General features: G+C 46.1%; 1 protein-coding gene across 1 annotated transcript; it reads right to left on the reverse strand.

Annotated features, from left to right (window-relative positions):
- On the reverse strand, positions 4,003-24,308 carry CHRNA4 (cholinergic receptor nicotinic alpha 4 subunit). The gene is made up of 6 exons (XM_021416973.1): positions 23,660-24,308; positions 22,288-22,439; positions 18,284-18,328; positions 18,083-18,192; positions 9,618-10,998; positions 4,003-4,594 (listed from the first exon to the last, which is right to left on the reverse strand). The coding sequence occupies exons 1-6, from the start codon at positions 23,718-23,720 to the stop codon at positions 4,469-4,471; spliced, it is 1,875 nt and encodes a 624-aa protein (XP_021272648.1). The 5' UTR covers positions 23,721-24,308; the 3' UTR covers positions 4,003-4,468.

Below are 24,830 nucleotides of genomic sequence, written 5' to 3' on the forward strand. Positions count from 1 at the left end.
GTGGTTCTATTTACTTGAAATCATGGGGATTTTGCCCACTCGGTATCACAGGATGTACGTGCCATTGCTTTGTCACTCACTTCCTTCAGAGAATGGCTTAGGTTGGAAGGGACCTTCAAGACCACTTAGTTCCAACTGCCTGCCATGGAGAGGGTTGCCCACACCAGATCAGGCTGCCCAGGGCCCATCCAGCCTGGTCTAAAACAGCTCCATGGATGGAGCATCCACAGCTGGATCCTCAAAGCCAAGTTCCTTGAAACCACCCATTGTGGGTATTAATATCCCACAGTCTTTGCTGGATGCAACCTGTTGTTTCCTCTGTTGTGTTTTTCCAGCCTTATTTATCAGTTTTAATGCAAACTGTATTTAAGAGCAGTGGCATGTATTAGCAATGCAGATTCTTTTCTTAGCAAGGACTTCGTTCTCAAAGCATTTATCTCTACAAATAGAAGTGTGGATATTAGTTTTTCTGGATTTAATCCTGTTTTTCAGATAACTCCGAATTAATCTCAGTACATAAATTTAGCATGTCCCTGTGAAATCCCACTGGTTCCTATTCTTTCCCCACTTTGCAAAGGAATACCTGTTTACTTCCCCTTCTGCTCAGTCCTTAAGGTTTTCTCATTATTGCTTCTGCCCTAAGCAGTCATTACAGAAACGTTCTATTCCACACAGTGTGTAATGTGATGTCATATTTTCAGACTTTCTTATATCTTTAGGTGCCTTTAAATTACGACAAGATTGGGTTTCTATCCCTGCGGCAGAGGTTGGCCCACCTGGTGCAGCTGCATGCTGGCAGAGGCTGAGGACCTTTCAGAGACAGATTTTTTGGCTACAAGCGTCATTAAATCAGCCTCAGGGGTAAGATACGACAAGCACGGAGGACTAACTAGCAGCACTGCTAACAAGCAGCTCTGAGAAGGCTCTCTCCAGGGCTCAGCAGCTTGGTTTTCCCAAATTTAAAGGTCTGGAGACCAAAAAGACGTTTTGAGTGGGGACAGGAGGTTTTATAAAAACGCATCACTGCAGTGAGGCAGAGCCCAGAGGGGCTGTCAAGGTCGGTGGGGCTGTTACAAGGGATGTTCCTTAGCACCAGATGTCTCTGCCATCTCACATACATCTTTCTGCTTTTCTGTCCCTGTGCAAGTGGATTTGTTTGAGTCTAGTTTCTAGATAAACATTTAGGGAGAAATTTAAGCAAAAGGCAGGTGATAGAGGTAATGTGGATTAGCTCACAGGAGGAGATGGTATTGTGGACAGTAGCCCTGAAAACAGCTGGGGAAATACAGATTATACAGCTCACCCTACCAGCCAGCTGCAGATAAAATACCCCCAGAGCCCTGTGGCTGGGAGGATGACCAAGACAAAGTGAGCATGCATACATGTTCTCTGGAGTCTTTCATATGTTAAAATCTCTCTTTGCTTTTCATGGGTTTGGAATAGCAAAATTATTCATTTTTTCCACAGTTACAGTCTGGTTCATATCTCAGTTTTATTCCAGTTTCTGATCATTGAATCCTATGGAGGAATACCATCCTCTTTAGCAATCTCCAGGGTGAAGTAATCTGTCCAAGAGTGATGGGGCATGATTCCTGTTTTCTCCCCTTGGATTTTACCAGGAGGCACATCAGAAGCAGAAAGCAAGACATTATTTGAACTTTAAACTGGGGAAATATTAATGCCATGTGAGAAGAAATGGAGCTGCCACTGTATGAGAAATGTTATGATGTTAGCAACACCAGAGGAAACCAGTGACCTGCATTATCCGAGCTTCTTCCCAAATGCCATCTCTGTAACCGGTTTCAGCTGTCACTTCTCATCTTGCTCTGCCAAACCCCGTGATCCCGCAGTGTCACTGAGTCTTCAGGGACACAGCCACATCCTCAGCACTCCCCATCACACCTGGCATTTCGATGTGCTAATGGAGCAGATGTGTGTGGGCAGCCCGGGGTGGCAGGGCAGCTATGCTGGGACTGGATTGCATGGCTGTGCCTTTACCAGGCTCCTGTGCTGCCACAGCGCAGTGCTCCCCTGGAGATGCTACTGTGTGCACTGATAATCACTTTTTTGCAGAGAAGGTGGTGATCTGAGGAGGCACCTTTGCAGTGAGCAAAGTGGAACCTACGCTTGCCCCTACAGAATTTCACAAGAAGTCACTCTACTGTTTAGATCTGTCCTTAAACCTTTCTCTGTCCTACCACTGCACCCAAACTGTTCCCTGTGCTAGGCAGGGCTCTGACTGTGGTAGGTCAGGCCAGCTGGGGATAGTTTTATGGCTGCAGATGCACACAGCCAAGCCCCCACCTGCTCCACTGCCCCGATGTTCATGGGCTCTGAGGCTGCAGCCCTGGGCACTCCGCAGGACCCAGCTATACCCCAGGGTCAGAATTCCTCCCACCTTCTTGTATTTTGCACTGGAAATTTGAGCTCAGCTTGTCTGCAGCACAGCCCATAACCTCCATGCAAGCTGCAGCTGCGTTCATGCAATTATGCACTAGACCTTGAAGATGTTTCACTGTTTGTTTTCTTTTTGTTGCCATAAGCAAGCTCACCGACTGCGAAAAAGGATGAATTAGCATCTCTAAAGAGTGAGTCTCTATTCTGAAAACAAGCAAAGAGCCAGCAGCTCCCTGGCTGCAGCACCACGCCAGGGCTGGGCTGCGTTTCTGCCAGCTGCAAGGATGGTGGGCACACGGCCGAGGCTGTGACAAGAGGAAAAGCAGGTGGGATTGGTGCGACTGGCCAACCAGGGTGATCACTGCTTTGATTTTGTCTTGTCCTCCTATTTTGATGTACTGTTTTTGAAATGGTCCAGCTCCAGTCCTTCCAAGATGGGCAAAATGTGAAAATTCTTTATTTTCAGTCTTTAGACGGTATACTGCTTCTGCCAACAGATATGTCGATTCTTTCAATTGTAAGTAGAATGCACATAAATCTCTCTAGTATAACTGATGTCCATACATTAGGTATGAATGGTGCACATAACATTGGGGCCCTCATCTTTTGTATAAAACTGCGCAAAGATTGAATTATAATTAGTAGGCATTATGAACTGGGTCTGGTATACATAACCAGTTCATAGGCCTAGTTGTCCTTGAACTGAGTGCAGTATCACTGAGCCACAGAATGGTTGAGTTGGAAGGGACCTTAAAGCCCATCCAGTTCCAACCTGTGCTGTTGGCTGATTGCCACCCACCAGGTCAGGGCCCCAGCCCACCATTGGTGTCTTGAGCAAGGAGACAGCATTCTGGATGTTAGTAAGCCTCACAAGCTTATGCAGCTCTCTGGGTGTGAGCAGTGCATCCACTAAAGCTGGGGCTGCCAGAGCTGCTGAGCAGCAAATTCCCTATGGCCCAAAGCATCTGTGTGCACTGATTGCAGCGTGGGCTGCAGAGGGACACCTGGGTTCTGAGTCACACAGCCACGCGGGTCCCATGGGAAGCCTGTGTTTTTAAGCTGTATCTGCTGTTCCTCGTGCAGTTTGGTAAGCTGTTTGTAAGCCCTTCTGCCTGTGGAAGCAAACAAGGAGACGTGGTGCTGAGTGCTGCTGTGCTGTTCCCAGCTGGCAGCCAGCAGTGGGGATGGGAGCAGTGCATTTCTAAGTGCCAAGCAGAGAAGATGCTGGGCTGGATGGGCTCACAGTCTGCGGGCAAGCTGGGAGAAACAAGGCTGCTGAAGCACCAGTGAACAAGGTGATCTCTTTGAGTGAGTTCAGCACCTGATGCTGATGAAGTAACTCCTTCCAGCCCATCAGGGAAATGGCAGGCAGGGAGGGGAGACTTGCTGCATGGGAAGGAGCTGCAGGGGAGAGTGCAAATCCTGAGCCTCACTGAGCAATGATGGCCCTCATCCCCATGAATTCTGAAAGGTCTTGGCCAAAGAAACCTCTGTCAATATGAACACTGCAACCACTGTGTTTTGGTGGGCTAATGACCTCTGTTGTTCCAAGAGGGACTGAGCTGCCTTGAGCGATGCCCTCAGCCCCTCCATCTCGTACAGACCACATCCAGCACAGGTATCCCAAAGCTGGAACTTTATTTATAAAATGACTCACACAGGGACAAGCAACCCTGATCCACTTCAGCTGGACAGGGCAAGGTTACACAGGCACACGGAAACCTCTGACGACGAGCGGAGCTAATTTGCTGGTTTGTATACGCAAAGCCTCTGCATGTGCTGCTTTAGGAGGCAAGCTCGTGGCCTTACGCTGTTGAGTATATGCCAGTGAATGGCACCATGCTATGTACAAACTTTAATGAGAACTTTTCCCCTAAAATAGATGAAGGACATGAAAATGGCTTGGCAAAATGATGTGACTCCGGAACATGTTCCCAGAGTGCTGTGGAACAACTCATGCGCGGACACGCAGTAAATAATTCAAAGGGCTGGCTCCACTTCTCTGCTCATCTCCTTCCAGGTGAACTAAGATCCACAGGGCGGGATGCATTTCCTCATTCTGTGGCTGTGCTTAGATCATTCCTGCCAGCCACGGTGGGAGGAAGAGCCCAACAGTCCCCAGCAAACACACAATGATGAACATCCAGAGAAAGATCCGGTCGATGACCATCGCTACGTACTTCCAGTCTTCCTTCACCTGGCAACACAGAGATGAAAGGCCAGTTATTAACACTTAATTGAGACTAAAATGTATGAAGACTATTTGTGCTTTATTTATACAGTATTTTAAGTCCTGAGGTAGGGAGAAAGGGAAGGGTCTCGCTTACAAACAGTGGTGGAGTATGATGGCAATTTTTACTCTTATCACTTGCATGGGAGACATCCCTAATCACAGCTCCCCAGGGATGATACGCCTGTGGATGTGTGTATGCACACTCATGATCCCAGTTTCCACGAGCAACAGCTGTAACAGGGTGTGTTAATAAGGCCGAGATTCAAACTGAAGGGGGAAAGAAATTGCTTGTTTCTTTGTGCTGGTAAACAGATTTGTTTACAGATTAATGAAGCCAAATGCATTCTGTGAAGGGAATTACAGCCTTGGCTGAGTGAGCGGTGAAAACGAACCAGCAAATAAAAGAAGTGGTTTTCCTCATCCTGCTTTTTCTCCACTTTTGTCTTGCTGCAGGATGATTTTCCAGCAATTCCTCTCTGGGGAAGTCTAGTTCTTATTAGTACCATCAGGCAAGACCTGTTGTAAATGGCTATTTCATCAAGTAAGAAACCACATACATATGAAAACCTCTTTTATTACATTGCTGTTATTAATTTCTTTCCCAGGAAGAGGACTGATCAGATGGTGAGGCTTTATTTGATACGGCTGCGCCCATTATAATTCCCCACCATATACTGCTTGATGATTAATAGCCCTGATGCCGCCTCGCGGTTCGGGCTGAAATCTGGCAGGCTGCCCTGATCCCTAGGGAAAACATCTCAGCGGGAGCTTACTCCTGCTTCTTCTATGGTCGTGACTGCAGCAAATCAGGAGTGTGATGCAAGAAGCAGCAGGCAGCAAAGCCAAGGGTGCACTTTGCTGGATGTGCTTTCCTGCACCCACCAGTGGCTGCAAACAGAGGTTTTTACTATTCAACAGCCAGGTTAAAAAAAATAAATTAAATGTTGGCTTGTGCTGAAGCTGCTTATTTTCTTGGAGGAAATATCGATCTATCACTGGGGAGTAAAAGAAATAATAACCCTTGAAAACAAAAGCAATCCTCTCGTCCCAAGGATAAAGTAGCTTTGGATGGCTCCTTTTTGCTGTACAGGTTTTCTGATCTATTCATTGCTGCTGAGAGTTGGAATGAGACTCCGAAGCTTAGAATTCCTGGTGAGAAGGACACTAAGCAAGTTTGGGATGACTGTATTTAAAGGTTTAGCATCTCATGAAAAGGCAGTGTGTAAAGAAAATCTGAAATTCTCCATCTGATGTCCATCTGGAAAGGTCAATTGAGATGATTATTTCCCCATTATGGCAAAATAAGGTTTTTTTTTGAGTCTTTATGCTAGGAGAAGTAAGTGGTGGAACACCTGAATGCAAGAAATGAATGAGTTTCTTTGGGAGAAAAGAAAGGGAGAATGGAAGAAGAGGAACAGCTTGAAAAGTTCAGCTGAAATTTGCCTTCAGACAAAATGGTTTATACATAAATAGTCGGCCCAACTTGAAAATGATGGCTGGGTGCACACTGGATGTTTGCAAAATCAATATCCAGCTTCAGAGCAAGAGCACAGAAGGGTGAAATTGGAAAACATTGACAGAGAAGAGGAAAAAAAAAGGGGGGGAGGGGGAGGAAAAAGCAAATGATCTGAGGTTTTGTTTTGTTTTCTGACAGCTCTGTAGCATTTCCCCATGATGGAAACTCTCCAACATCTCACGTAGAGTGTGATCCGCAGAGGCCTCTCTGACAGCATCCATGCAGCTGTCAGCATCTGCTGCCCCAACTCCTGAGCTCCATCCTGATTAGTTTTTAAGAGGCTCACTCAAAACTCTTTCTGGGAAAGGATCGGGGGCTGCAACCAGCTGACTTGTCCACCCCATAATTCCTGAAAGGTCAGGGGCTCTCTGGCTCTTCCCTGGTCCATCCCAGCAGCAGAACAGGGCATCAGCCCCAGGGCCGGGGTGGAGGTGCCTTGGGGACCTCCAGGTGCCATCTGATGCCCAGGAGCTGGAGCCTGTAACACAGATTAGAGGAGTCCCGAGTGGTTTTATTGTACTTTGTTAAAAATAAACCAGTGAGATTATCCCGGGTTCCCTCCCCCTCAGCTATTTTCTCTCCCGTTTTATTTTTTAAGCTGTCTTCATGGACTTCTTATTAGAGTAGCCCTGAGATGCACGCAGTCACGAGGACAATGAGGCTTTCCAGACGGTGCTGTCGGTGTCTGGTTATTTTGACTGGTGTGTGACATGCTGCTCGTTTTACTTCTCAGCCTGTAATTAATTTCTAATGGCATTTCTATCACACGCTGGGACAATTCAGTCTTGCATTTTCCCTGGTGTATTGTTGTGCTGGTTTGGTTGCAGATAAGTTTTTGTAGCAACCAACTGCCCTCTTGCATTTCCCATTTTCACTTTGCTGAAGCACTTAATTAAATTAGCTGTTTACTTTTAATTTAGAAACACTGCCCCTGTGGCAATGGTGCTTTAGAAAAAAAATAAGTTTAAAAGAAGCTTTGTTCCCATCCTGCAGAGGTCCATGGCTCAGGAAACATGACCTGAGAGGCGGCGAGCTGTGTCCCAAGGGCTGCTGCTGCACAGAGCTGTCTGCTGATGGGTTTTGGGGAGACTTCCATCCCTCGTAGAAATGCCACAATTTGATTTTAAGATGAAAGCAAATTTCTGAGTACCAATATCTTTTCTTTTTCCGTAGTAAATTCTCGTTTTATTAGATCAGCTCTGCTCCTTACAGTAATTTTCAATACCAGGGAGCCTGGTGCATTGACGGTCTCCTCTCACTGCTGAATGGGCACATGGTTCCTTTGCTCACCATGGAGGTCTGCTTAGAGCCCACAGAATTTTTCATTTTCTTCTGCTTTTGATGTTCAGTGCTCTAAATACCTTTCTCCTTGGGATTATTGTTTCATTTCAAGATGGAAGTAGGGAGAGGGAAGAGTAGCAGAGGGTGTAAGAAGAAAGCTCATTCTGAAGAAAGATGCAATGATGGATTAAGAGGAAAGAACTGAGGTACTCATTGACTCAGTTCTTGTAGACATCAACAGGCTTAGCAGGGAGATAATCAGCTGAAGTGAGAACTATTACTGATGCAATATTTTTTCATTTGCACCATGGGGAAATAGGTGAGTTAAAATCAATTGACTTCCATGGACTTATTCATGATTATTACTAGCTGGAGAGTGCAGAGTTTAATTCCCACAGTCTTAATGTGATGGTGAAACGTTTTAGCCCAGGAAGGTGGGGGTTCACAGCCTTCTTTGCCACAGATTTGCTCTGCGACCTTGTGCAGGTCAGCTCATCTCTGTGCTTTGGCTGTCACTCCTCAAAATGAAGAATAAACAGCTGCTTCCTCAAAGGGATGTTGTGAAGTGAAATACATTAAAGAACAGAGGCCTCTAAAACTGTGGTACCAAAGAGCACATAAATGGACAGTAGCACTTAATCCTTTGTTGCTGCTGCTAAGTGCTCTGTGCTATGAAAAATGCAAATATAAAGACACTCTTCAAGCCCAGGAAGTCTTGCCTAAAAGCACTATGACTTCCTTTGACTGTAAATCTGGTGACAATCAAACTGTAAGAACTGTCAGAAAGGTATCTTTGCTGACTGATACCTCTAAGAAAAGCTAGATCCCGTTTCCTTTAGCAAGAAGCTTGTGTCTATGACCATAATTAGCTAGCATGCCGTAACCATAGTATTGTAAGGGAAGAGCTATGAGACATAAAAGGATATGGCATTTGTATGTGCATCACCATCTCCATAAAAAAAAATTCTTTCAGCCTCTCCTTTCTCTCCCTGTTTGTAGCCATATTTACCCCTTCAGAGTAAGCACAAAGTCTGTCTGTCCACCCACCTTCCCGCAGACTAAGCCAAGCGGAGCTCCACTGAAAGTCCACTAAAGAGGAATGGCGTCACACACGGCTAAACATACCCTGCAGCATCCCCACGCTACGGCACACTTCCCACAGCCGCAGCCTATTTCGGGAACTTGACTTCCCATGCTCAGTAACCACAGTGCTGAAGAGAAATCAGAGTGCAAATTCCCTGTCTGTCAGAAGCTTGGCTATAAAGAAGTCTGCTGTGCTCCCAAAAAGATGACTGCTTTTCTATTTTTTTCCATAATCTTAGTCCAGGAAGGGTCAAGATGCTTCCTGGCAGGATTCTGTTTCTATGCTATCTCATCATAAAACAGTTTTTGGCTTTTATCTGGAGAAAATTGAAGGCACAATTCAGAGCCGTGATGTGATCCCTTGTGCAAAGAGCAGTGCAGTAAACTGCTGAACTACCAAAGCAGGGATGTCAGGGCAATACTGGGGCAACCAACGTCAAAGTGCACTGGCTGCTACTGCTCTCAGGAATGGGACAACAAAAAATCACGCTGGCTTCTTCCCTGGCTGTTTCCTATAGCAGGCAAAGGCAGAATTGCTCCTGCAAGGTGTCCTCTAGCCTCAATTAAAATCACATCCCTAGCTGCAATTAAAGGCGTTTTGAAATGGTTCAGGTTTGAAATACCAAAGGACTTTCCTTTTTTTCTAGCTACATTTTGATCCCTTAAGAAGCAAAATAAATTAAATACCCTTCTACCCACTCCAAAATTTCAAAAGGGTTTGGGGGAAAGATGACTGTTCTCTTCTGCAACTGGTCCTACTTGACAAACAACATCACTTTTCTGCTGGAGAGCCCTAGTGTTTGAGAGCAGCCCTGAACATGCCCTGGTTGTGCCAAACCCTTGGCCTGACAAGGCCCCAGGGACAAGCTCTCTAGCTGTTTCCAGGGTACGTGGAGTAGTGGGCATGGTGGGGATGGGCTGACAGTTGGATTAGATGATCCAAGTGGGCTTTTCCAACCTTAATAATTCTATAATTCTATGACTACCTATAGTGCCAGTGTGTCCAGGAACCATGATGATGAGTACGCTCTGATAGCTCCCATGTTTGGTGAGGTTTCCTTCATATTATTTTCAGCTTACCCACTGAGGCCAAGTTAACATACTTACTGAGAAATCTGCATCTTCTGCTCGCAGGTGGTCTGCAATGTAGTGGACCCCTTCCACTGCCAGCTTCAGGGCTGGGGACATCAGCACGAGGTGTTCTCCTTTGTTGCTGTGACTCTTGCTTCCTTGAGTTGGTGTGCTAGCTGCCTCTCCCTTTTTGCATTTACACTTGCACTGGTGGGGCTTGTGCTGGGGCTGCTCTTCATTGAGGTGGCAGCGCTGCGAGGCTGGAGAGGCACTGGAGTGGCCATTGGTCTGGGAAGAGTCCTCTTGCAGGTAACAGTACTGGATGCTTCGGGACCTACAGCGGATGTTCCCTTCCTCTGTCTTATTGGGGCTGTACATCTGCTGAACACTGAGAGACCTGGCTTTCGAGATGGACGTGGTCTGGGTGTCACTCAGGGGGTGGCAGGAGGGCTGCGGGGAGGAGCACGTCACCTGTGGGGGCTCAGGGTGCAACATTGAGTACTGTCCAGAAGGGGATTTGCACATAGGCTGGTGCTTGGCCGGATCCTCCAGGTGGGCACAGAAGGAAGATGTGGGTGAAGGTTCATTACTCTGGGGGCTGGGGGAAGATGAGGTAGTGAAGTTGGGCTCCATGTCGGTCTCGGACCAAAGTCTTGGCGAGTTGGTTATTTTGTGCATAGATTCGATAAGCTTCTTGCAATTGTCTTTCACTGTGGAGGGCCGCTTCATGAAGAGGAGACGTGGGACTATGTCAAGGAAGACCCTCCTCACCCAGTCAGGCATCGTGTGGGTGCGTGGGGAACGGTGGTGCACGTTGAGCACAAAGACTGTGATGATGATAGACAAGGTGACAAATATCATGGTGAAGAGCAGATACTCTCCTATCAGGGGGATGACCAGGGAGGTAGAAGGGATGATCTCCGTGATGAGCAGCAGGAACACCGTGAGGGACAGCAGCACAGAGATGCACAAGGTTATCTTCTCTCCACACTCAGAAGGTAGGTAGAAGACCAGGACGGTCAGGCAGGAGATAAGCAAGCAGGGAATGATCAAATTGATTGTGTAGAACAATGGCAGCCTCCGGATAATGAAGGAGTAAGTTATATCAGGGTAAATCTCTGTGCAGCATTCATATTTCTTGCTGTTGTAATTGCCCACAGCATTAATGATAACCCACTCCCCGCTTTCCCAGTAGTCCAGTTGGTCCACATGGCTGTGCATGCTCACCAAGTCTATCTTTGCTTTGTCATATGTCCAAGAGCCAAATTTCATTTTACAGTTTTGCTGATCAAAGGGGAAGAAGGTAACATCGATGCTGCAGGAGCTTTTGTAGATGGCAGGTGGCATCCATTTAATTCTCCCATCATAGAAGAGGTGGGCTTTGGTCAGATGGGTGACTGCAAAGTCACCATCAGCACTGGGGAGGAAGAGAAGATAAAAGAGATTGAAGTTCTTTGGGACTTCTCAGATGATCTACTAAAGAAATAGGATATTTAGTGCTTGGCTTCCAAAGGTGCACTCAGAGCACCTGGGAGATGCAAGATGTACATCATGCACCCTACTCAAATTTTGAACTCTGTTGGCTTATGCAAGCACTGGATTTGAATGCAAATGTCAGACCTCTACTTGTGTAAGCCATGCCCTGCAGGTGAATGCACACAAGCTCCCCTTGAAGAGGAAAATGCCCCGGAAAGAGTTGCTTTTCCTCTGCTTTAGAGAGGTAGGAAGAACCAGCTAGTGTGGAAGCTCTGTAGATGTTGTGACAGCCACTGTAAGTGAACAGTGTTGGGTAATCATTCAGTCTCTTACATGGAAAACAATGAGAACATCCAACTAATAGGAGTAATAACAGTTAAGAGTCTTGATTTCCCAGTATGGGAATTATGAAGTGTCTTTTTACAGGGACTCTCAGTTGGTGACTGTGTGCTAATATCAGATACTTACATAACAACTCAGGATTTTCAATCAGAAAGCCTTATAAAGCTAGTGTCTTTGGATAGTCACAACCTGAACACCCAGTAATTATTCTGTGGTAGTGAACTGGGCTTTTCAACTATATTCTTGCTCCAATAATGAAAAGTCTTCACTGTTTGTGGCAAATTTGGGAAAAACTAAAGTTTTTTTCTAAGACAAGAAAGCTAAAAATATGTACAAACCCAGACTGCTGTCCCAAAGGGATCAAGGCAAAAACACCCATACCTTTCTCTCTAACGCAAACAAATAAGAGCATTACCATTGTACCATGCATTTCCTTTCTTGAGTTTTCTTTTTCATGTCTAATTTACACTCATGAACTTCTCTCTCTGGATGAAAACCATTTGTTTTCTCCTGGGTTTTGTCTGCCCTGTAAAGCCAGATTGAGACAGGAAACATGCACAGCAAGAGACGCTCCAGCATTTGCTCCTCTTGACATTCTTCTTTCTAAACTCCAATAAGAATTTGGAATCCAATTCTGCATTTAATGAGACTTTAGAGGCCTGATTAAATTGTTCATTAATGGAACAATATGTTTATAATTGGACTGATATTGCAGCAAAGAGATAATGAACATCCACCAGTGTTTCCTTTCACAGGTAGAACAACGTGTAAGTGGCTGGGCAAACAACACAGCTGTGTGTTTTTGCTTTTTAATGCTGCTGCTAAAGGGCATGAAACTCTTGATAAAAATGCACTAAGGGACAACAGTTCTCACAGGTATTATTTCTGCAGACATTGTGTTTCCTACAGCAAACTATCCTGTCTGGCAGCTTTGCCAACTTCCCATGCCTCCCTGCATGCCTCTCTTCTGTACGCATAGATGTAACCAGCGTGATGCTGCATACCTTATACGTCCATTATTTCAGTAACTGACCTGCTTCTTTGATGAGAAAGACACGTTTGAATTGCATGCCCAACAAAGCCAGCCTCAGCCCCGATCCTCTCCAGCTCACACACTTACAGATAGCTGCAGCTTTATCTTCCATGGCAGATGTTGATGCAGTGCCACGGCAGGCATGAATCCAAGAGCAGAGTTGTTTCTTGCACGTGGGGGTTAGCTAACAACCCTGAGAAGCCTTAAAACATCCTGGCATCTTCCTGCTTTTCCCTTAGCAGCCTAACAAGGCTATAAAGTAATTCTCGACCTTGGATGGGTTTTACTGAGTGTTTGAATTTCTCACTGCGGTTCAGCATAGAGATACCTGAGCAATTTTTAAGCAGGGTAAATTAACCTCGATACTATACACAGACAGAATCCAGGCCAGTTATGTTGTGCAAAGATAGCGTTAGCTGTTGCCTTAGCCCATTGTGCATATGTATATATATATATATATATATATTTGCCTATTTTCCCAGGCTTCCACCCACACTGGACCCTCAAGCATATGCTCACTGGCTTGGAAACCACGCTTGCTGGCATGCTGCTGATGCAGGGTGAAGCTGGAGAAAGGCTTTCATTCTGGGTGAGGCTTTCATTCTGCTCATCTTGACATGAGAAAAGAAGCACACAAGATCACCAGGCTGTTGACAGTCTTCAAAAAAGCCTGTCTCCTGTCTTCTCCACGGCGTCAAGCTGAGAAAACTATCTGTAAATGAAGTCTGCAGTTATGAGACTGGGGAAACCCTCTTTTCTCATGGAAAGCTTTGCTATAGGAAAATCCATTCTCAGCCAGGTTGTGCCAACTTTCACTGCGTAACATGAATGATTCCTCAGGCAGACAGGTGGGAAATCTGCAGGGAAAATCGGCAGTCATTCCCTCATAGTGGTAGCACAATTTCATCTCATTGAGCCTCGACCACTGTGTTGTGACAGTTGCGTTGAAAAACCATTTGGAAGCAGGAGCGAGTGAAAGGTAAATATCACAACAAGAGCTTGAGAATTAGGACAGACAGGCTCTCCTGATTGCCCCAACCTGACAGCTCTGAAAAATCTGTCAGTAATAAAGTGCCAGAGCTTTTATATTTTCATGTCAAACACAACCGTGCACGCTAATAAAGGGAGAAGAGAGTTTCTTACTCCTTTTCTGATGGAAATAGTGCTGCTGTGTTCTGCAGCCTTTGATTCCTCAGTTCTAGAATGCAGGCAGTTCTAAAATTTTCCAAGTTTCTAAAGGTTCAAGGGCGGCATTGTTTCGCTGGCAGCCATCAACCATGTTTCATTAAAAAGCTCTGCTGATGGAGATTTTTTTGCCCATTTCTGTTTTGCCTGCAGTTAGAGATAGATCATCTCACAAAATTGAATGTTTTCAGAATGCATGTAAATGAGGCGCACACTTATTTTAATTTCTGATGATACAATTTAAATCCAAACAGAGCTTTAAAAGCTTGAAAATTAGCTTTACACGTGTATAGATGTAGTTAGAATGCCCTCATTTAAAGCATTTGTCACCCAGCAACAGGAACCAAGGGAAAATGGGGTTTCAAGACCCCATTAAACAACCTACCCTGTGCCCTTTTGGTAGATATTAAAAAGCTGCAACTGTATTGTTCAGATTAAAGCACTCTCCAAGGGCAAATCAAGTCATCTTTTGTTCGGTAATTGTTTTGTACTGCCGAAATGATCGCTAGGAATTCACAGGTTGAAAAGGACCTCTGGAGATGATCTAGTGCACATTCCCTGCTCCAAGCAGTCAGCTACAAGAGGGCGGTCAGGACCTTCTCCTGCTGGGTTTTGAGTATCTCTGGGTTATTGGCAACTTGGGTACAAAACAGTTGTGTCGGTGTAGATTTGGGGTGTTGATTTCAGGTCCCATCCCAGCATTTGTTTGCTTCAGATGTTGAGAAGTTATTGGTAACAGAAATCTCTAGAATTCCTCAGTAAAAGAAGCATCTGCCTCAGACGTGGCTGTGCTGCAGTGATGAAATAAGCACAGCTTTCTCAGAAGGCTGTCGCAATATTGAGAATTTGGGCATTTTACTTCCACTCTTCGCTTTGCCAAGAATCCTCATCAACACTATGGAGGTAAAACTCAGGCTCTGTCCTGGACATAATGGTACAAGAAGGCCTCGGATGCTAACTCAGCAACAGCCCAGGAGACTGATCCCTCTTAGAGGTTTCTGTCAGTTCTTGTAATACTCGTGGCAAATCTCAAGAGCATCTGAAGAGACAATTCCTCTCTAAAAATATTTTACATTCCCAGAAGAATCAGAAAGTGTAAGTGTGAAGCAGCAATTATGGGTCTATTAAAACTACAATCTGGTGCAAAATGACGAGATCTATGTGAGTATGCACACAAATGAAGAAAAATATCAGGAATGTTTCCTACATTTTTAAGGTTAGACTGAGGCATCTTTTGGCATTTCGCTTCCAAACATGTTTGGAACGACTCAGAAAACCAGTGTTATTCCATAAGCTTCACTGGTTGCAAATATTATTGTACAGTTCAAAAGAACAAGCCACTATAATATAGTTCAAAGAACTCTCTGCTTTCTCAAGATTTTCAAAAGCTGCCCGCCAGATGAACTTCTAATCCAGTCCAGCAATCCTCTGTGTCCAAATTATCACTGGGTGAATTTTCTCAAGATATGTCCTCCTCTTAATTAATGAAATAGTATTATTTGAATTCCCCTCGTGCATGATCTTGTCTTTCATTCACTTTTTGTTACTATGGAGGATAAAGCAGGGATTTCCTTTTGAAAGAGCTAACTCCCAAAAGTATTGAGAAGAAGTAAATTATGAAATCACAGTGTTTCCAATAGCCTTTTCCCAGGTTTCACAGTCATCAGGGATGAGAAAAGAAATGCTGCAATCCTGTCTCAAATATCTAGTTGAAAGTTAGCCAGCAAAGCTTGCATTTCAAGTTCCTTGCTCAACCATTAGGCTCGAGGTTCTTCCATTCCTCATTAGCAACTGGACCAACTGGCTGCAAATTTACTGTTCCAAAACTCCTGTGGAGTTTCAGTGATGCACTGGGTCTAAATCACACAACACAGCGGTGGAGCAGCGAAAAAGATCAAAATGCAGTCCTAAGGGCTTATTCCTTGATAAGACTGACAAAAATATTTTTTTCCACTCTAAATATGCACCAGAAAAGTAAAACGCACATAAAGTCTATTCATGAATGGAGAAATAAGTCAGTGCAGAGAATTAGATAATTCGTTTACAAATGATTTGGTGGCATCTGAAGAGCCTTTGGAGCCTCAGATACAGAACAGCTGGTCTTCTTGGCAGAGAAGAGAGGCTTTGACAATTCCCTATTAACTCATATTCCTCTGTTATGCATATGTTTTGTCGTGCCTAGTAGAAACTATTTACAGAGTCTTAGAATTTATCTCATCGAGCCTGAAAACCCAACAGCATACTCATTTCCCTGTAGCACATTAATTTGTTTTTAGATTCCTTATGAATGTTGACAACTACATACGCCCTTTAGGCCAAACCATCCAAGTTTACTCATTTAATTTGGGCCTCTAGGGTGGATAAATGGAAGTTCTGTAAAATAATGAGTTTAGGTATGAGAATAACTCGCAACAAAGCATTATGTTTCCTTAATGATGTAAACTTCAAATCAATTTAAGTGTTAGCATTTCTATACATTCCTCAGGATGGAAACAGGAAAAGCCCTGTGTAATCTGCTGTCAAGAAAGTCTCTTTTCCAAAGGATATCATCCCAAACAGAAACACCGTAGTTCTGCCAGACCATGTGCTATCCATTAAACAACTCACATTAAAAAGCTCCAACAGCGCAAGAGGCCAACGTGGCCACTCACCCTCTTCCATTAAAGTCCCTGCACACAATTCTCTTGGTGTTAGAGACCCAGAATTACCTGTATGTACTTTAAGTTCCCTCTAAACAATATATATAAAATATGAGAGGGAATCCTTATTTGTATCACCCATGAGTATTCACAATCTTTGTTAAACCTTCCTGAAACGTTTCTAGCTGGAACGAGAAACACACACAAGAAAAGAAGCGTGGTGGAATTCAACAGCTGCTGAGGAGAGATTCCTGCTGATGTACCCTCATGCTACATGTTTTGCCTTGCCTTGTCCTGCAATCCCTAAAAAATTGTGAAACTCCATTGTTAGAATAGTGCAACTAAGACAATGGCTGCAGCTACAAATGGATTTAGTAAGAAATCAGATAGATGAGGTAAGTGCAATCAGGACAGACAGCAGTTTACACAAGACATGTCTGACACTATATGAAAAAGCTTGGGCAAGTATAGCAATAAAGAGAAAGAATTAATAGAAAGCAACTGCTGACTGGCTAATGGTTGGCGCCTACAGCCATGTTTAATTCATGGATAAAGTAACCAATTAAAAATGGATGATGGACTCATGACAACCAGCAGGAGAACACATGATTATTAACGATAAGTACAGATAAAGGGAGAGCTGTAGCTTGGGTCTGGTGTCTGGGGCATCAGACCTCACTATGTGGGAGCAGGTCAGTAGTGCAGATGGACTTGCTGTCTACCATGCCTCCCTACAGACTAGCCTGAGCCAAGCACTGAGGTGGGAAAAGCTCAACATGTTGCAGCCCAGGACAGGAAGGACATTTTGGAATAGCTGCTGTGGCCAGATTGGGGTTGCAGAGGAGCAGTGGTCACTGGGATGACAGAAACACACCATGCCACTGAGGACTGGGGACAAGCTAATGGAAAAGGTGACAATTTTGATAGTCTCCAAAGCTCACAATCCCCCAGAGAGATTTCTCCATCAGTCTTTTTTTTCTTTTTTAAAAAAAACAAACCTCAAAATTGTATCAAGCCAGAACCAGACAACTCTTCTGTAGAAATGAGCCTGACTTCTATTTGGAGCGTTTTCTCTGAGTGCTAGCCACATACAAAGATGGATTTGTTTGATGCTTGCAGCAGTATTTTCTCTGGAGCCTGCACGGGGAGGGAGCCTGGGATATTCTGCATCCAAAGCAACCACAGAGCCCTGGTGCGATAAGCAAAGGAGAAAGCAGCCTTGACACTTGGGTGCTCTTTCTATAAGTATCAGCAGTCTCCAAAGAAAAGAAAGAAAAACACCTCCTACTCCCTGCAAGGTGTCCAAATGAGAGAAAGATTACAAGCCCTCGGGATCAGGAACAAATACCTACTTAGGAATAATTCTAGAATTGCATTGGGCTGGCCTGAAACTTGTATTTGCAGCAAGTCTGACATTTTTTTTGTTTTGTATATTTGCCTTATTTAAGTCCATCCTTGGTAATTAGCTTCACCAGTTGATGGTGATGAATGAGAGGAGAGCTCCCTTGTAAAATGATGCTGACAAGGGCTGAAAGCTCCAGTCCAGATTAATTTTCTCTCCAACATGTGGCATCCCCCACATTACTCACTGCTAGAGAGCAATCATTAGGAGAAAAAAACCCTCGTGATGAGTGTTAGTCATGTTATTTAAGGCATGTCTGGGACAGACATTGTGAGAATCTAGGACAGATATTACAAGAATCTACAAAGACCTCAAGGAAAGAGAACAAAATAAGGAGGGACAACTGCAAGAAGCTCCTCGATGCTGTAGGAAGGGAAAATTTGCAAGGATCGGTTTGCCTTCTGGACTCGGTGCTCACACTCACTTGTTATAGAGGACAATGTCCGGCCTCCAGATGAGCTCCGAGGGGATTCGGATGGATGTGACATTTTCATACTCCTGGGGGTCCCAGCGCAGCTTGTAGTCATGCCACTCCTGCCAAAAAGTAGGTGGTTACAGAACTGGGAGAGTTCGGGCTGCAAAACTGAAATGCAATGGGGAAAAGCACATCTTCTGGTGCACCCACCTGCTTCACCCACACGTTCGTGGTCATCATTTGGTTCTTCTCATCCTGAAAGGCAAGATCAGATGTTGATTACAGGAGCAGATGAAGTGGCCCAAGGATTAAATTAAATTAAATGTAACTTCATTGTACTTGATTTCTGTAATTATAAACCAATTCTGCAATAAATAAAAGTTTCATCTTGGAAATAAAAAGCAGATGTTTCCTTCATTCAGCATGGGACAGGGCACAGCTGTCTGATATCGCACAACAGCTGAGCCTGCACCAAAGCAATCCTGCCAGCAGACTGGCTTGAATTTACTGGGATTTTCCTGGGAACGGATGGGTTCAGCCTCAGATGGTGGGGACAGGTGGAGGGAAGCGCTCCTCAGCTCAGCTTGGTGCCAAGCACTGAGGGAAGGGACCGCTGGATGTGTATGCTCAGTCACGCGTGCATGGCTTGCAGTGCTCAGCTTCACAGCAAACAGTGTTTAGTATTTCTATGCAACATTGTCAGTGGGCACAGTCCTGGAAGCATGAAGCTCAGTGGTATTTTTCTTCCTATAAAATATATGAACTTTGAGCACCATGGAGCGACTTACGTGGACAAAATCAAGCTACTCTGCTGACACATAGCCTTCAGGTGGCCTATTGTATACCCATGATGTCAACTGTCAGGCTTTCTCCCACCTCTAAGCAGAAATAGCATGGGATGGCAGAACTACACATATACCTTGAAATAGTGTTGAATTAATAGCATAGTAGTATTACTAGGGGAAATAATTACAATTCGCCACTTGCCTTGCATACAAGTTACCAGCCCTGTGTAAATTGCCAGGATGAATTACAGAGAGCTCAGAGTTTATTGGTGCGTTTGTTTCTTTTCTCTCTCTTTGGTCTGGAATCAAACCCAGCTCGGATGACAGGGCTCACTGGGAAACAAACTGCTCATCATTAACTTTGCACTTGTGCCAGTTCAGGATTAATTCTGAGCATTAAAAGCCAGAATGCTTCACAGGGCTGTGCCCCCCCATCTCCGTGGCCGTGGCACCAAGCGTAACAACAGAGCAGAGAGACCTTCATCCAGGAGATGGGCACCAGCAGCACATGGAGGAAGGAGGAACACAAAAAACATTCAGATGAGTGGCAAAGGAAAGACATAATCCAGCTGTTTCCTGGGGTGCAACTAGAACACCAGCATCACCACTGGACGGGCAATGAACTGGACCAATCTGCCTCTTTGTAAGTCTGGTATTTGAAGGTCTCTACCACATCCCTTGCACTGGGGATTGCAGTCTCACACGTGCCACCAGTTCCTGAACATTTTCCCGTGGAAATTACTGCCTACTTTCTACCTCCAGACTACACCTGAAGGCTCTGCTGTCCTCCTGGCCCAAGAAAAGGATGGCTCTTGTCCAACAGGTTCCTCAGGGTGGCAATGTGATCCTGCCTGCCTGCACGGCTCACTTCTTCCACACAGAGCACAGCGGGGGATGCTGCAGCTATGGTGCAGCTGCTCTGCCTGGTCTCTTTTCTCAAGGTGAACGCAGCATGCAACATCATGCAGAGACACAGGTTTGGACTCCAAGCGTGTCTCTCGGTGGCTGTTCCTGGACACATGCCTGATCCCCTGCCATCTTCTTCTGGCCTCTGAAACACCCGGGTGAGCTGAGGACACGTGCCGATGTCAAGTTTCCCATTGATTTTTATTTCCTTCCCAGCTTTTGTCAGCGGGAGCCAGGATTTGAATACAGCTCTGATTTCTCTTTCAGACTTCTTGTCGTTGGGGGCTGAACAACAATTGCACAGGGCCCTGCACAAGAAATGTTGCTGCTGGGGAGAGGCAGTTGAAGTACTGCGGTGATGGCAGAGGTGTTACTCATGTCCCCTGACCCCAGCAGTGTGGGAAGGGATGAGACCCTTCCTCTAGCCTTCCCCAGCACAGGGCTACCAGCCAGTTGCACTTCAGACCACTAACATGATTTTAAAAAGATTAATTCTTCTTCAGGAACCTGGGAAAAGCTCTGCGAGGCAGGTGTATCGATCCCACCCCTCCGCGGTTCTGCAGCTGCATAATGGAAATCTCTATCATGCCTCCACAGGCACTAATGTCTCATCTTTACTCTTATCAATTATTCAGATGAGAACTGAACAACTTCAACATGAGCAACTGCGAACAGCCCTGGATTGCTCATGCTGACATGAGAGAGAGGAGGAATGGAGGACTGCTGCTGTGGTGCAGAGCTGATGTCTCGTGCAGCCTTCCTGCAACTGGTGACTTCCACTTCCTCCTCCTGCCCCACCTTGGCTGCATTCCCTTTGCATCTAAGGTCGGAAGCTCTGCAGTCAGGGCTTGTTGTGTTTTCCATTCATCTCTCTCCCCGGCACTTGGCTGCCTGTTGTGTTTGGGCTGGTTCTCACAGCAAAGTAACGGCTTCCAGTGTTCTTCCTTCCCTGTAAAAATCTGTCTATTTTTCCCCATGAAGCGACAACACCATGAGGCCCTATGAACCAATGGAAACATTCAGCCTGAATACTCTGGGATTCATTGAGGATGAAGGTCACAACACCACACCATTGTGAAAGATGCTTTGACCACACCAGTAGGAGTCCAGGCGGAGTCCAAGTGGCCTTCAGTTGCACCAGGGGAGGGTCAGAGTGGTTGTTAGGAAAAATTTCTTCTCAGAATGTGTGGTGACACAGTGGCACAGGCTGCCCAGGGGGGTGCTGGGGTCACCATCCCTGGAGGTGTTCCAGAGCTGTGGAGCTGTGGCACTGAGGGTCAGTGGGCATGGTGACATGGGTTGGAGTTGGACTTGGGGATCTTGGAGGATTTTTCAAACCTTAATGACTCAACAATCATTTGGAAAGAGGCCTTGATCACCTCAGGAGGAGTCTAAGTGGAGGGAATGAGCAGGCTCCAGCAGCACTGCATATGGCAAAGGCATCAAGGATGATTTAAGACTTCTGCTTATTGCCTCTGTTATTTCAGTCATTCATGGATGAGATCTTGATAATAAGAAATCTCATCTTCTTTAAGAGAAGTTCCAAAAGTATTTTTCTCCAATTTTATACCCCTTATCTCAAAGCACAAGATGTAGGGAGTCATCTGCTATGATCGTCCTACACCAGCAATGTCTTTAATTTGCATCGTACTCAGAATTATCACCCCCCTTTTTCTTTGCCATGGAATACAGCAAAAATTGATGGAGAGAGCCTCTGAAAGCATGGCCAGTGCTTGTTCAAGAGATGTGCCTCAACATCAACAGTGTCCTGAGAAGCACTGTGTGCAAACATGGACTGAGAGCAGCACACAAGAGCAAGGTGTGCACAAGCTAGAGTGCGTGTATGTGTGTGTGCGTGTGGGTGGGTGGGTGTGTACTTGCATGTGCATGCTTCCCATCACCCTGTGGGAATCTCCTGTGTTTGTGACTGGAAGAAACACGCTGCAAGAGGATAAGCCTTTAAATACCATTTCAATGCGGATCAGCCCAGAGTACAAATCACTCTGTTCCATACACGCAGTTTGAACATGTAACTCCTATCTACACAAACATGCAGGAATAATTTTCTTGTTAGTATCTGCCTGAACAGCTAACATCCCTCAGAACTTTCATTTACAGAGAGCTCCTTAGGCCAGCTGTCTCCCAGAGATGTACAAACTGCCGGTCTGATCAGCTTGTGCAAATTAGTGTTAACAATTATGATTCCAATTATAAATCAGCTGCTTGTTTTTCCCTTAGCCAGGACCCTATGGCACTCAAACCAGTTGCTCCGCTACTCTGCTGTGATCAGTCCCACTGGCTGTTGGCTACAGTCAGTGAAGAATAAAGGATATGGTTTGATGACCAGCTACTCACAGAAGTCACAGCAGAGCTGTGTGATGACTCTTTCCTACTGAGAGCGAAGGCTTCCCACCCTGGCACTGAATCAGCCTGCAAACCCCCCCCACGCACCAGGAGCATCCCCCCAGCCTGGTTCATCTCAGCTACTTGCTGCATGGGAGGGAGGGGGAAGGGTGCACTTACAACATCGATGAGCTGGGCAATGGACAAGCCGAAGCGGACCAGGACCACATCCGAAATGTTGGCGACGGGACGGGACCACTTGTTGTAACCGGAGAAGAGTTTCTTCAGGAGACGCTCCTCCGCATGGGCTCGCGTTTCCACGTGGCCGAAAGCTGCGGGCAGGGCAGGGTGAATTCGCTTCGCTGTGCACTGCAGCCCCGAACCATAGGGGGGAGCAGAAACCCTCCTGGGGGCACCCCCGGGCTGATCCCAAGCCGGGACACAGCGGGGCAATGCCCCCCTGGTGGCGTTCCTCCCTACTACCCCAGGCACTGATTTCTGTGGATTTCTTGCTCAATTCACCCGTGTGGAGGCCGTAGGGTTTCTACTGAAGAACGGGATCAGTCTGCAGAAATTGGAGGCATTGCTAAAACAGTTTTAAAACCACTGCACAGGCCATTTTCACTCGAATCTTTGGTTTTTCTGGCCACTCTGTGGCAAGCTTCTAGCACTAGAGTCCGTGGGCAGGAAAGGGGGATGCTAGAAGGGCAAGACGAAAGGAAAAGCAGCATTTTTAATAAAAAAAAACTGCGGGGAGATAGGGGTCTTGTGTTGGATTTACACAGGAAAACTGGCATCAAATGCATCAGTACAAAAAGAAAGACAAATTCAGCTCTTCAAATTAAGCTTCATAGCTGGCCCTTCTCAAAAACGATGGCAGAAGGAAGAGAAAGGGGGAGAGCTCAGACTGGATAACGAGAGTGAGGTTTCTCTCGATAACGGCTTCCAAAGTTGGATGCTGCAAGGAGCAGCCCCGACCCTGCACGTTCGCTGACGGAGCTGTCAGCGGTGCCGCTTGGTTTAATTAAAAATTAAATCCTCCGTTCTTTGGAGACTGCCGCGGGGGGGGTTGCGTCCCTATGCAGGATGCACACAGCTACATCCTCCGCCAAGGGCAGTGGGAAGAGGGAGCGGGGGGCTCTCCCCACGTCCCCCGTGGAATATGGCTCCTACTTAGCCGCAGCCTGCCCTGGATTATACAAAGGGAAGCATTAGCTGAGCGCTCCCTGCGCTCTCCCCAGCCACAGCCATCGCCCGGAGACACATTAACACACTTCACCCAGGGAGAAAAACGCAGCAAGAGGCTGAGCCCTGTGTGTGTTCTCCCCCCATGCCCCTTTCCCTGCTGTGCTTTAACCCTTTTCCCAACTGTTCGGGCAAGGAGGAGAAAATAGAAGCAAAGCACTTATTTATAGAGGACCTGCAACAACGAGGCAGGGGGATGCGGGAGTGGGGGAAATCCCTCGAAGAAAGAGATCGGTGTTTGCAGCATGGCTAAGGGAGAAAAGAGAGAAAGAGCAGAGCAGGGGGAGAAGAGCCTTCTCAAACTTACCGGGGAAGATGCTGGCACACAGCAGCAGGAGGAGGTTTCCCTTAGACACGAGAAATCCCATTGTGGAGCACAGCTCAGGCTCTAGTACGCAGCGTCTCCCGTCGGGGCAACTTTTCCTCTCCGAGTCTCTGGATCCTCCGGCTTCATTCCCCTCAGCTCCTTTCTCTCTCTCTTTTCAGGAGGGTATAACAACTGACTTATATTCTTCCCATTCTTTGCCTGCTTCCCAGCTCTCCCCGCTAGGAAGATGCTCTTCCCCGGGATACAGATGGACACTTGTGCTCGCTCACGAGAGACACAGGAGGGCTGCGGAGCGCTCCCGTAAGGATGCACAGAGCACCCAGGCTGCCCTGCTCGCTCCTCTCTGCTCCGGGGCGCTTTGGCTGCTCGGTTTGCTCGCTGCTGCTGCCACCCTTCCCCCCGCCCTTTGGGCAGCCTTCGCTGAGCTTTTGCTGCTGGTAGACCACCAATGCCGAGGGCAGCACTTGGTAAAGCAGAGAAGGAGCACGGTGCGTTTGGGTATTTGGTGTAGTTAGACCTGCCCACCTCCAGCTGAGGAGGAGGAGGGAATCAGTGCTCTCCAGCAAACAGGCTGCAGGGGAGGAAAACTTTGAGCATGAGAAATAAAAGGGGAGGTCCAGAATCAGGCTGCGTGCATCTATAAGTGTTGGGGTTGGGGCCATCTGGGATCTTTATATAGCACCTGAACCCCAAATAGTTTTTAATTAACAGTAGTTGTTCATTTAATCTTGCCTGAATGCTTTTCAAAATTGTTCCTGTAGACTAACGAGGTAATTAGCCTGATAGGTATTTCTGGTCCAGGCACGTAACTCTGCCATCAAAGGTTATTGAGGGCAATGAACCTCCTCATGAGAACAGGGCTCAGCTGTGCCTGGTGGTGTACAAATGCATGGCAAAAACACAAATGTTAGGCTGCTCTGAGGCAACATGCAAATCAAAGGTGAGGCAGAGGCAGGAGCTTACCTGAATTTATCTATGTCTGTGGATGCACCTTAGATACACCACAAATAGCCCTGCTGAAGTCTTGATGATTGTCTGTGAAGGAAAACTGTCAGCAATGAATTAGTGCTCAGCCCTTCAGTGTGCAGCCCCAGTTCCTTGCACAGGAGGCACGGAGCGGAGCCCTCTCTGTTTCATTCTAAAACCAGCT

Source organism: Numida meleagris, chromosome 19, assembly GCF_002078875.1.
Source record: "Numida meleagris isolate 19003 breed g44 Domestic line chromosome 19, NumMel1.0, whole genome shotgun sequence".
Classification (NCBI taxonomy): Eukaryota; Metazoa; Chordata; class Aves; order Galliformes; family Numididae; genus Numida; species Numida meleagris.